Consider the following 12,138-nt stretch of genomic DNA (forward strand, 5'->3'; position numbering starts at 1 on the left):
CGTATGAAGCGCGGAAATGACAGCTATCCACACTGTCCCATCCCTGTCAGTCCCGCAGCCCTGTTCTTTGCCTGCGGCAAGCTGTACACTAGCTGCCCCTGCCAGATACCAGACAGGGCCTTGACGATAAGATAACGTTCAACACTGCATCACAGCCTGCTGGATTGTTTCGCCGGAACTTACTCCGGCCAGTCTTCCGCACATCCTTCCCCCAGCGTCGGCACATCGTACACTGCATCCGCCAGCATGGGGAAGGGCACCGACAAACTCTACATCACACACTCGGAGTGGTCGTCCTCGGATGCCTACAGCGCCAGCGTCGGCGCAAACGCGGGCGCGCGGGCCCGGCGCGAAGGGGCCGGCGCCGCGCACGCCAACTTCAAGCGCCTCCCCTTCAACTTCTGCGCCGCCAGTCTCCAGCCGTTCAAGAATCCCGTGTGCACCCCCGACGGCACCATCTTCGATGTCGAGGTCATCAGCGCCTGGCTGGAGAAGCACGCGACAAACCCGGTCAATGGCAAGCCGCTCGCCGCCAAGGACCTGATCCGCCTCAACTTCGCGCGCAACGCCGACGCCGACGCCGTCGCGGCCAACGACCGCAATGGCGTCCCGACCGACGGCAAGGGCGACTTCATCGACCCCGTCACCTTCAAGGTGTTTACCGACAACACGCACATCGTGGCCATCCGCCACGGCACCTACGCCAACGTGTTCGCCTGGGAGACGGTCGAGCGCATGAACATCAAGGCCAAGATGTGGCGCGACCTAGTCGACGACGTTGAGTTCGGCCGCAAGGATATCATCACGCTGCAGGACCCGCAGAACGCCGCCAGCCGCGATCTCAGCCAGTTCAAGCACCTCCAAGACGGACAGGCAGCGCTGCCGACCAGGGAACAAGAAGAGCAGCGCCAGCAGGGCAACATCAACATCGACGCGCTCGGCCGGATAGGCGACAAGGTTCTCCGCGCCAAGGAAGCCGTTGAGCGCGCCCGCCAAGCCCGCGAAGCCGGCGGCGACGTCAACCGCGTCACCAAGTCCTTGACCGCGACGTCGAAAGCGAACGCGTCCGCCAATACGGCCGCTCGGACGCCCGCCATAGTCGAGAAAAAGCTCGCTCCCAATGCGGCCGCCTACACCACCGGCCGGGCCGCCGCCTCCTTGACGTCGACCGGCCTGACGCCCGAGACGTCGAGCGAGCGCGCGGTGCTCTCGGACGAGGAGTGGATGCTGCACCCGAAGCGCATCAAGCACAAGGGTTACGCGCGGCTGGACACCAGCCTGGGCGCGCTGACGGTCGAGCTGCACACGGAGACGGCACCCAAGGCGGTCTGGAACTTCTTGCGGCTCGCGCAGCGGGGGTACTACCGCGGCGTGACCTTCCACCGCAACATCCGCAACTTCATGATCCAGGGCGGCGACCCGACCGGCACCGGCCGCGGCGGGCAGAGCGTGTGGGGGCGGCCCTTCGCCGACGAGCTGGAGGGCCCCCACCTGCACGACGCGCGCGGCGTGCTGAGCATGGCCAACAAGGGCAAGAACACCAACTCGTCGCAGTTCTTCATCACCTACCGGCCGGCCAAGCACCTCGACCGCAAGCACACCGTGTTCGGCCGCGTCGTCGAGGGCGTCGACACCACGCTGACCGCCATGGAGACGGCGCCGGTCGAGGAGGGCAGCAACCGGCCGCTGGAGGCCATCACCATCAAGGACGTGGTCGTGCTGATCGACCCATTCGACGAGTTCCTCAAGGAGAAGCGCCGCCGGGACGAGGAAGACGCCGCGAGGGAGGAGGTGCGGCGCGCCGGCGGCACCGAGGACGACCGGACCACCTGGACGGGCAAGCGCATCCGCGCCGACGGCGCCGTCGTCGACGACGACAAGGCCCGCGGCGTGGGCCGCTATCTCAAGACCGCCGTGGCGGCTGCTGCTGCTGCGCAGGCGGATGAGGATGGGACGGGGGGGAGCATAGGAGAAGTGGACACGTGGGAGGAGCCGGTGAAAAAGAAGGTCAAGACGGGCGGCGGGTTTGGGAATTTTGATTCATGGTGAATCTGTTCTGACGGCCGGTGTGAGCGGGTAAGGGGTATCCTATAGGTGGGATGGAATGGGCACCTGGGTTTCAGCATTTGAGCATTGCACGGCGTTTAAAAGGGGAAAAAGGGCTGGTTTGGTTGCTTGTTATCATGGCATCTGTTGGAAAGTTAATGTGCGGCGCGCCAATTGCCGGGAGACAGTTAAAATGGGCATATATAGCGCTCCCAGATGTCTGTCTACGGCTTTACGCCGTCGAGAAATGTGACATGGAAGCCGGGGGTCGGTTTCCGCGTCTTGAAACTCGCCCACTCAGATGGAAGTGTACACTGTCTGTGCGATGTACTCGGAACCACAGCAGCTCTCTGATGCTGTGCGTGGCCTGCATCGGCAAAGATTGGCCAGAAGCCCTTGACGGCCCCGGATCTAATTCCGGCCCCGTCAGCTGCCCCGTCCCGCTTCGTCCCGTCCCGCCTCACCCCGCTCCGCCCCTCCCCGTCCCAGTTCCCGTCTAACCTGGACGCCAAGCTCCGTCAACTGGGACGTCCCCGACGGTCGGGGAAGTTTCATGAGCGTAGGAGTCAACAGCTCATTCTGCATGCGCACTTCCTACGCTCGGAGCTCACCGAGCTTTAGGCAGCTTCGTCCGAGGAAAACAAAATTGGGCCTGCGGCGGGGCGCCGCCGTTCATGGGGGTTCAACACGTGGTGCCCCCCTTTCCTCCCCCCCCCCCCGGCCCCCTCCCCGGCGGAGGCCCAGCAGAAGGGAAAGAGAAGGGCTTGAACGGTTGTATTTCAGGGGGTTTGAACCGGGGGGGTCGCTGAGAAGGGGGGGAGAAAAGCTACGAAACTGTGCTGTGATGGCTATGTGGCGGAAACCACGCTGACTGGGAGTCTATTCCACGTACAAGATCCCGATTCGCGGCCGTGAACGGCTTGGGAGCCCTCGTCCCACCATCCGGCGGACGCTGATAGACAATATAGATGAATACGTCCTCTTTCATGACGGAAGGGCCAGTCCCGAAACTACGGCACCGTCCCTCACCGCGCCGAGCTTCCAATCGCCTTACACTCCCATATCTTCCCCCCAGACAACCCGCCAGCGTTCCGCATGCACGCGCTGCAAGGAAGCGGCCGCCTCTTGCAGTAGACACAACACGCGTGCAGACTCGCCAACCAGCTCGCCGCCAGCAGCTTTTTTCTCTCCTCCCCCCCCCCCCTCCCCCCCACCAAGAGAAAAACCCACCCCCAGCCCCTACGGCGCCTCATACACCCCCGAGTCGGCATTCAACTCCCCCCGCGTCGCCGTCGCAGCATAATACACCTTATTATTATCAACATAATTACCACGCCCATCAAACGGCCCCGCCGCCGACTCGTACATCTCGGGCCCTCCGCCCCCGCCCCCGCCCCCGCCGGCGGTGGTGTAGTACGCGGCGGCGGCTGGGGGCTCTGCTGCCTTGGCGGCGCGGCGGGCGGCCAGGCGGCGGCCGGCGCACCAGCCGAGGGCGAGCAGCGCGACCACGGCGAAGGCGACGCCGATGCCGACGCCGATGGCGCCGCCTGTTGAGAGGGCTGGTGAGGAGGGGGGTTGGGCCGTGGCGGTGTCCGGGGAGGAGGATTCGGCGCTGTCGGTCGGGGTGGTTGTTGCTGATTTGCTGGGGGAGGTGGTGGTGGTGGGTGGGGAGGAGGATGTTGAGGATGCGGAAGCAGTTGTGGAAGTGGATGCTGACGAGGCCGAGGTCGTCGTGCTCGTCTCGGGTCGGGTGATGTTCAGGATGCCGGTCGCCGAGTCGGTGACCGTGGCGCCCTCGGCCCAGACGGCGATGGAGAACAAGGGCGAGTACGAGAGGTCCTTGTTGGTCGCGACGGTCCATGGGAAGGACGTCGCGTTGACTTGGTCGTCTGTGAGGGGCGGTCAGGCGGGGGGGGCACACGCGCAGCGGAGGAGCGAGGCGCGGAAGGGGGAGGGGGAAGAGGCCGTACGGGTGATAAACTCAAAGGTCCTGTCGGCATCCCCAAACGAGCCGCTGAAGGCGGCGGCCTGGCTCGCGCTGAGCTGATAGAGCACCACGGACAGCTTCTTGTCTGGCGGCGGGTCCGTCCACTTGATGTTGAGCGTGCTGCTGATGACGAGGACCTGGTTTTTGCTGGCCGGCACCGGCCCGGAGAACAGCGGCGGATTGATGAACTGCATCGTCGCCAGGGCCCCCGGGACGGACCCGAGGGCAGCGAGGGCGGCGGGGACGGCGAGAAACCGACGCATCTCTGCAACGCCGTAGCCGCGAGAACCAGCGGTCCGCCGGCTCTCGCTGGATGCCAGAAAGTGGGCTGGCAGAGCGTGTCTGGGGAGAAGGGAGGAGAGGAGAGAGAGGACGGATGAAGCGGCTCAAGTCTCAACTTGCGGCTTGACCAGGTTTGAGCCGCTCAACCTCATATCCCCTGTTCTTGGGGGCCCAATTTCTGCCCAGACATGGTTTGTTAGCGGCGCGACGGTGCGTCGTCTCCATCATGCTCATTCCCACCCGGTGGCAACAGCGCGGGCGGACTGCCTGACGAGCGACAGCCGCCGCCTTTGCTTGTGTTGACTCTGCCGAGTTCGAGAACGAGTTCGTCCCCAGAGCCAAGGAGCCAGCGCTCTCCTGATATGTTCCGTCAAGTAGCAGGTTCGGAAGAGCTTGGCTGTCTTGGCTTTCCAAGCTGACAAAACCTTCGATTGACACAATAGGTACGCGCTTGCTGTTGTCTGGCGGGCTTGCCCGAAGGAGCAAACCCCTGAAGAAACGCTGTGTTTGAGTGGATGTCGCTGTTAAAGTCTGCAAGCGAGCCCACGGCACAGCAGCGTAGCGTCGCTTTGTGTCATGGAAGGATTCACCAACCCGGTCTCCGTACATACACTAGCGGTTAGGTCGTTAAATACCCTCTTTAACAAGAAAATGACCCTGAGCATCGGATAAGACCAACGACAACCACTCCACCACCAACGCGGAGTGACGTGAACTAAGCTACAATTGTAGTCAGCCATTCCCTTATGACGGAGAAACCTTTCGCCAGTCCCGTCAGGATGCTCCAGTAGCAGTTCAGTTAGGTTGCGTATGTGTATGTGCCTGTAGCGGACATACCGAGTTGTTTTTTTCTCAGCCATCCCCTTGACACCTTGGCTTCTCCAGACTCCATGCCAGGAAATTGTAAACAATCAACATCGAGATAATATTTACCATGCTATGCATGCAAAAATGGAGAATATCCCCTCCAACCCGCCCATCGTGATTTTGGTATCACTACATTCACCGTGGTATATTTTCACACCACTTAGAGGGAGGTTCATCTGGCCGCACCGCCTCACCTCCCTATCTACACTATCCATCCGCCCCTTCTCGCAAACCCCGCCGCCTCCCGGCGTCGTCACGCCCACACGACACCAAACCCGCTCTTCAACGCGGCGTCGCCGCCCACCGCAGACACCGGCGCCGGCACCAGTCCCAACCCAAACCCCTCCTCAGCGGCACCGGTCACGCTACCACCACCACCACCACCATGCCCACTCCACGCCTCACTTGCCCCGACCCTCTCAACCGACCGAGGACCCGGTCCCGGTCCTGGCCCAGGCTCCGGCGCCGTATGTGTCCCTACCTCCTCCGTCCCTATCATCCACCCCTCGTTTCCTCCAGGCCCCGCACCCGCCCCCGCACTCGCGGCAGCCACCACCACCGCCGCCGGCGGCTCACCCTCCTCCAGCTGCGCATACTCCTCCTCCAGCAGATTCGCCACGGCGTCGGCCTGCCGTATGCCCGTCTCCATGTACAGCGTGCGGAGCCGGCCGACAACGTATGCGCGCATCTCTGCGTCGCTGTTGCCGCCGCCGCCGCCGCTGTTGCTGCTGTTGCCGCTGCTGCCACCGCTGCCGCTGTCCATCGATGATGATAATGACGACGACGACGACGACGCCGCTGCCGTCGACATACCCACGACAAACAGCGGCCACACGACGGCACTCGTGGCCGAGGCGAGGAGCATGTACCGCTCGGCCTCGGCCTCGCGGTCGCGGGCGCGGGTGACGTCGAGGACGGTGAGTCCCGAGGGGGACAGGGAGGAGGAGGAGGAGGCGGTGTGCTGGTGTTGTCGCGTGTGGGAGAGATGATGCTGTTGTTCGGGCGTGGCCGACAGCGGGCTGTAGGCGGCGGTGCTGGTCGAGTCGGAGGAGGACGAGGCGGTGGAGCGGGCGGAGGGGGAGGTCGGAGGGGACGGGGTCTGGAGGATCTCGACGGTTGCGATGGGCGGCGAGTCGCCGTCGGCGCTGTCGATGCTGCCGTCGGCCGCGTTCATGAGGCCGAGTTGTTGCGGCACGCTGGCGACGACGTCGCGGACCAGGTGCTTGAGTTTCCTGCGCGCTTTGTGGTATTCATCCAGGTACCGGGTCGCGTCGACGCCGGCGGGGAAGCTAGTGAGGCTCTGGGAGACTGTGGAGAGAACGGTTTCGAGGAGAAGGATCCTGGTGGTAAGGATGTAGTTCCACACATTGGCGTGGTGCGGGGACGAATAGAGGCGGCAAATGCCGCCGAAGACGGCCGGGTGCTGTTGCTTCACCTTGAATGTCCGGTATTTCCAGGACGCTGGAAGCTGAGCGGTCAGGTTCTCGAATTCCCGGTCAATGGTAAGTAGTCTCTCCACGATGGTTTCGGGATCGGTTGGACTGTCGCCGCTCTTGATCTCGTAGCGCAGCTGCAGAACCTGCCAAAGCAGCGGCATCAACCGCTTGTCCGGGTTGTTCCCTGCGTCCGATGTCCGCGACATTTCGTGCCAGAGCTCGATCAGATACTCAGGCATGGGCATGCTCCGTTGGATGCAGCTGATGATGACTCTCTGGCACAGCATGGAGAACATCCTCCGCCCTGCCCGCGTCCGGAACTGGGCTGGCCCCCGCATCCGGGCGAGGAGCGCCGCCCCGTTGACATGATCCTGGAAGGCCTCGACCGTCGGCGTTCGCGACGGGTTCTCCGTCATCATCTCGAAGACGCCGAGGATGAGGACAGACAGCATTGTGCTGTCCTTGACGGCCTCTGCAGGGTCCTGCAAGGCGTGATTTATCAACCGGAGTGCGGCTCCGTACGACTTTCTCGCGGCATCCATCAGCTCTGGCGAACGCGTCGTGCCCGCAAACCCCATGAGGCCGACGGCGGTCATGCTCGCGAGGACGCCGTCAACCTGGCGCTCTGGTAATGAGGACGAGGGCTTCCAGACGTCGGTGAGGAAGTCGAATTTCTGGTGCGAGACCGTCTCTTCGGCGTTCACGTATCGCGAGAAGAAGTAGGCGAGGCCGTGCTCTTGGCACGCCGGCGCAAGGTTGTACACCTGGGCCATCGGCGGTGTCACCGGCCAGCTCCCTGATTCGGGCGACATCAACATGCTGCCGTCGTCGTGATGCCCGGAATCTCGGCACATTGAACTGCTCGCCACCGGCGAGGGCGGGACGGTCAGGGACAGTTTTCTGACGCGGGGCTCGGGGGTGGCTGACAGCCGGCCTTCCGAGTCGGAGGGCGTGGCCGGTGGTGAGAGGCCGAGCTTGGCAGCCTTCTTGAGGGTCCTCGCATTGTGCTTTTCGCGTACATGCTCGCTCTCATCACGGAACATGAGATCCACGAGGTTGCGGTAGCCGGGACATCTCAGCTGCCTTTTTGCGCACTGGCCGCATCCCGGCTGCCCCTGGTCACACTTTGAGCTGTCTGTCAGCAGACCGATGACACACGATCAGGAGGAGCGGCTGAGCGTGGCGTTGTTGTTTGGCGCGGCGACCACTCCTGGGGACACGGAGCCGGACTTACGCGGATCTTGCGGACGCGGCAGTTGGAGCATCCCTTGCTTGGCTTCCCGCAATAAACCATGGCGAAGGGATGGGCAGGATGCCGAAGGTGCCAGCAAGGCCAGGAAGGGCGGCGCGTCTCGCGGCGCAGTCGATCTCTTCCGTAGCATCCAACGAGGGGGCTGAAGCCTCGCGGGTAGCGCCGTGGTGGGCAAAAGGTTACGTGTGCCGCCGTATAATCCAGGCCCCGGCCGCAGGTAACTCACAGCAGGCAGAACCTATGAATACGGTTGGGCGTAACTCGGTCAGGAAGGTGCTGGGCGGAGCACGGGGCAAGCCGGCTGGAGCCGCGCGCGGGATGCTTGGGTCGACTGTCTCGGACGGAATGTTGGGGAAATGCCTACACAGTAGAGGGGAGCCTGCAGATCCGGATGGCAATGGACGGTCGACGACTTCTTTAAGCTCTGGACGGTCGACGACTTCTTTAAGCTGGATCTGGTGGGTGTGGTGCTGTGGTGCGGTTGCTGGAGGCCGCAGCAACGATCGCGGGGGGGCGCGGCGTGCGTCGTCCCGAGCTCCCGTATGCCGGCCGCCCGGCGTGATGCGAGTCGCTACACACCTAAAATCCTCGCTCCGCAGCCTGTAAGGGCTCCGGGAAGCCCTGGCGTGGAGGTGCAGTCGTGGCGCGTGTAGGGCGGGCCCCCCAAGAACCATGCGCAGCAGCCCCCCGGCGCCTGCCGACTGCGCGATAACTCAACCGAAACACAGCCCCTGGATCGCGCCCCCGGTGGCAGAGCCTCCAGTTATCCGGGTACCTGGGGCACTTGCGCGTGTGGCGGTCATGGTCGAGGAACGGCGCGGCAGCGAGGTCTGGTCCAGGTCTGGTGTCGTGAGTGTAATAAGCTCCGTCGTGCAAAGTCCGGAGTACCGGGCTAACCAGTGCTGGCCCACGGCGGGGGAAGCAGCAGGGGTATTTCCTCATTCGGCTACCTGTGCGAGGGCATTTTCAGTGCTCACAGCCCTCCCCCCGGAAAGTTTAAACCTTTGCCTGCGCCGCTCATTGGTCGGCCAGTGTTCCGACAAGCGAGACGAGGCGCACTCGCCACAGACACGCGCCGAGAGCGTGCAACTGAGGCATGCGCGAGCGAATTGTTCCAGAAAGCCATCTTCTGCCTTTGCGTCAGGCGTGGTTGCTCAGGGAACTTTGAAGTTGACTGCAGGCGTCATTGGTTCGGCAGCGGTCTCGGTGATCCTTCCCATCAGGAGGCAGCTGTGAGATTCATGATGCCTCCCGCTGAGGACTGATGGAGGAGGAGCATGGTGTTTGTGTCGGGTGTTGCGAACTCGCAAGATGCACCTAACGTCCCAGGTGGTCATTCAACCATCCGTCCCTACCTGGTATGCTGTCCCGATAATGTTATGTATCCGGAAAAGTGTTGCATGGTCTTTGCAGAGGACTCTGCGAAGTGGGGGCCACTTCAAATGAGCTCCAGTTGTTGATGGTGTGGAATCTGGAATCGTGCTATGCATGAGGCGCAGGTTTGGGGGCTTGTTCACCCAGGGTCGTGGTTATAGAGGTCCCGCCAAGACTAATTTCGGAGGTTGCCGCTTACAAGTATTTACAATCGCCACGGGGTAAGCAGGGCCGCGACGACTTAGAGCAATATCGACAATACACAATCGCAAAGACTCGTAGCAACAACTTTACTAAACCTCAACTAAATCGAAAAAAAAAGAAAACGAAGTTAACCTGTACCCTAACCTTAACCCTTACCCTAACCTTAACCCGAATCCTAACTAGCGGGGGGCTGGCGCCGCCCCCCGTACCCCCGGCGAACTAACCCGTGGCTAACCCGTGGCGATAGTGCAAACCCCTTGGCGGTCTTGGCGGGGTACTGACGCTGTAAAAACATTGCCGACAATTGGCCGAAATTAGTCTTGGCGGGACCTCTATAACCTCCAGCTCACCTAGATCCTCGGTCACACAGCCCTACACCACACACACTCGATCAAACCCAGATAGGGAAAGCGTATCAACTGTGCAGGCGCATGCATGGCGCGGGCCACACAATAGTTGGTTCACTATCGGCTTGGGAAATTGCGCCGCCGGGAGGGATCTCATGAGCTAAGGGAGGACAACACAACTCCAGAAGCCTCGACCAACCGAACTCGAGCTCACGTTGGTTGACCGTGCAGTGCCCAGTTCTATGCACGACTACCCCGTACCGAAGGTCAGACGCAAGTCCTGAACTTTCGTCAACTGCTTCTGAGTAATGGACCCGGCAGTGACTGCAACGGAGTCAAAAACACGGAAGTACACGAACTTCAATTATCATACACGCATTATGCAGAGAATGGAACTAGGAAGGCTACCCAGAACCTCCGAAAAGAGCGAGTCAACGCGCCCGGCTTCGACCAGCTGATACCAGCACCGCCCAGGTCTCGGTCTCCGTCCCGACTCACGGGAAGATGGAGAACAGTTGCGATCCGTCAGTAGGACACGGGCCTGAATCAAGCCTGCCATTCCCGGGGAGGATGCAGGTCTTGTTGTTCTCGCTCAGCGGTGCAAATGCGAAGCTGGTCTGCCCAATGAACGGGAACAATTGGCTGGTATCGGTTTCACCGCCTGCGGACCCGTCAGTGGGAATAACAAACGAAGACAGGGAAAGAGTTGGCAAGCACATACTACCGTCGGCGCGGCCGCCGCACGAAAACAGGGTGACAGTGTCGCCCGCCTGCCGCCTGCCGTCAAAGCTGATACAGCCCTGGGTCTAGAAACATCACGTTTAGCTGGCGCTGCCTTCATCACAGGAATCTCGTGTGGCAAACTTACCAATGCGCTGACAACCAACGCAGCCGGCTGGCTCGGGTTGGGCTTATTGTGCTTGCCCTGCGTGATGACATCCCACTTCTCGTTGGGTGAGCCCGAGCACGTCACCAACGAGATGGGAATCAGGTTCTCGCGGAAGTCGCCAGCCGTTGGGTCGATGAACAGACACTGTCCGTTCGGGGCACGGATCGAGACACTGCTAAATGCCCGCGTGGCCGTCGCGTCGCGCTGCTGCGCCTCCGCGACCGCCGTTGGCTGCAGAGTGCCGCCGGCCCGTGAGACCGGCACGGGGTCGGTGGGATTTACCGTGGGGATCCCGCTGGTCCCAGCCCCCGCTCCACCTCCGTTTCCTGTTGCCGACGCGGAGACGGTCGTCTGAGCGGCAGTCGCAGTAGTCGAACTCTGAGCCTGTGCGTTGCCGCTGCTCTGGGCTGGCGCGACAGTGACGGTCCGCGTCGTTCGGGGGCAAGTCGATGTCGACTGTGCGGCGCTACCGTTGTTGCCATTGCTGCCACTGCTGACGGCGTTCGTCGTGTTGTTGCCGCCTGTGCTTGCTGCAGCGCCACCAAAGGTGAATGACTGATTGGCATCGCCTTCGTTACACGTGGCTATGTCAATGACGTTGCCCTTCACAACAAGGCAAGACCCGTCCTGGTTTTGAGGTTTGAGGGCGAGGGGCCCAGCACTGCCGTTAAAGGCGAAAAGTTGTGAGTTGGTGACTTCGCCGCCTGAAGAATGCATCAGTACGGAGAGTACGGAGAAACAAATGTTCATGTCCCAGGCAACACGTACTTCCGTCAGCCCGACCACCGCAAGAGAAGAGGAGGACCTGGTTCCCGGCCTGTCTCCGAGGATCAAAGTTGAAGCAGGCCTGCGTCAGGGTGCTGACGATAAGCATAACATTGTTGCCCGTGATATGCTTGCCAGCCGTGATCACGTCCCAGCCTTGTCCGTCGGTTGACCCGCAGGCGGCGACTTGGATCGGAGTCAGGTTGGCACGGAAGTCGCCCGAGAGTTTATCAACAAACAGGCATCTTCCGTCCGATGTCTAGAGTCCTGGTTAGCCAGCAATTCCGGCGCCCATCCAGTGCCCCGGTCCGATTGGAATAACCACACCTTTATCTGAACATTGGAGAAGGCTCGAGTAGCACCGTTGTCCCGCTGCTGCGCTTCAGCGGTGGCAGCTTCGTCCAGCGAATCGACGGTTCTAAGCTGAAGGGGAGTAGAGCTAACAACTGCGGCCCAGACGAGCAACGAAGAGAACGAAAGAACCATGGCTGCGTCCACGGGTATAAGGGAGTGTCTAGCCGGGGATGTTCCTCCGGGGTGGTCGCAAGGAAAGAATGGATGCCTGTCCAGCAGACAGGTCAAGGAAAGGAAAAAGGTACAAGAACTTAAGGGACGACACTACTCATGAACAGCACATCACCGTGAACCACTCAAATGAGATGCTGGTTCTGGAAAGTCGCAGAGGCAGG

At 61.7% G+C, this 12,138-nt stretch overlaps 4 protein-coding genes across 4 annotated transcripts; 1 reads left to right on the plus strand and 3 right to left on the minus strand.

Annotated features, from left to right (window-relative positions):
- The first annotated feature begins 105 nt into the window (after positions 1–105).
- On the plus strand, positions 106–2,164 carry THITE_2120288 (uncharacterized protein). Its single transcript, XM_003655914.1, has one exon. The coding sequence runs from the start codon at positions 247–249 to the stop codon at positions 2,047–2,049; it is 1,803 nt and encodes a 600-aa protein (XP_003655962.1). The 5' UTR covers positions 106–246; the 3' UTR covers positions 2,050–2,164.
- A 1,347-nt stretch (positions 2,165–3,511) lies between these two features.
- On the minus strand, positions 3,512–4,260 carry THITE_2120289 (uncharacterized protein). The gene has a single exon (XM_003655915.1). It carries the CDS (start codon positions 4,225–4,227, stop codon positions 3,949–3,951), a length of 279 nt encoding a protein of 92 aa, XP_003655963.1. The 5' UTR covers positions 4,228–4,260; the 3' UTR covers positions 3,512–3,948.
- Positions 4,261–5,309: 1,049 nt separating this feature from the next.
- On the minus strand, positions 5,310–8,180 carry THITE_2120291 (uncharacterized protein). Its single transcript, XM_003655916.1, has 2 exons — positions 7,853–8,180; positions 5,310–7,742 (listed from the first exon to the last, which is right to left on the minus strand). Exons 1-2 carry the CDS (start codon positions 7,910–7,912, stop codon positions 5,436–5,438), a joined length of 2,367 nt encoding a protein of 788 aa, XP_003655964.1. The 5' UTR covers positions 7,913–8,180; the 3' UTR covers positions 5,310–5,435.
- Positions 8,181–10,295: 2,115 nt separating this feature from the next.
- Positions 10,296–11,884, minus strand: THITE_2021944 (uncharacterized protein; the record flags this gene model as incomplete). Its single annotated transcript, XM_003655917.1, has 5 exons — positions 10,296–10,456; positions 10,517–10,601; positions 10,664–11,388; positions 11,453–11,708; positions 11,777–11,884. Coding segments are annotated over 5 exons (1,335 nt in total), but the record flags the coding sequence as incomplete, so codon positions are not given.
- Between the last annotated feature and the right edge of the window lie 254 nt (positions 11,885–12,138).

The sequence above is a fragment of the Thermothielavioides terrestris genome, chromosome 4 (genome assembly GCF_000226115.1).
Source record: "Thermothielavioides terrestris NRRL 8126 chromosome 4, complete sequence".
In the NCBI taxonomy this organism is placed as follows: domain Eukaryota; kingdom Fungi; phylum Ascomycota; class Sordariomycetes; order Sordariales; family Chaetomiaceae; genus Thermothielavioides; species Thermothielavioides terrestris.

Excerpts from the sequence above, each read along its gene's own strand:
- THITE_2120288 (XM_003655914.1), top strand. The coding sequence starts at position 247 with ATGGGGAAGGGCACCGACAAACTCTACATCACACACTCGGAGTGGTCG.
- THITE_2120289 (XM_003655915.1), bottom strand. The coding sequence starts at position 4,227 with ATGCAGTTCATCAATCCGCCGCTGTTCTCCGGGCCGGTGCCGGCCAGC.
- THITE_2120291 (XM_003655916.1), bottom strand. The coding sequence starts at position 7,912 with ATGGTTTATTGCGGGAAGCCAAGCAAGGGATGCTCCAACTGCCGCGTC. Across the intron at positions 7,743-7,852 it reads GCCGCGTCCGCAAGATCCGC|TGTGACCAGGGGCAGCCGGG; the intron begins GTAAGTCCGGCT and ends GACAGCTCAAAG.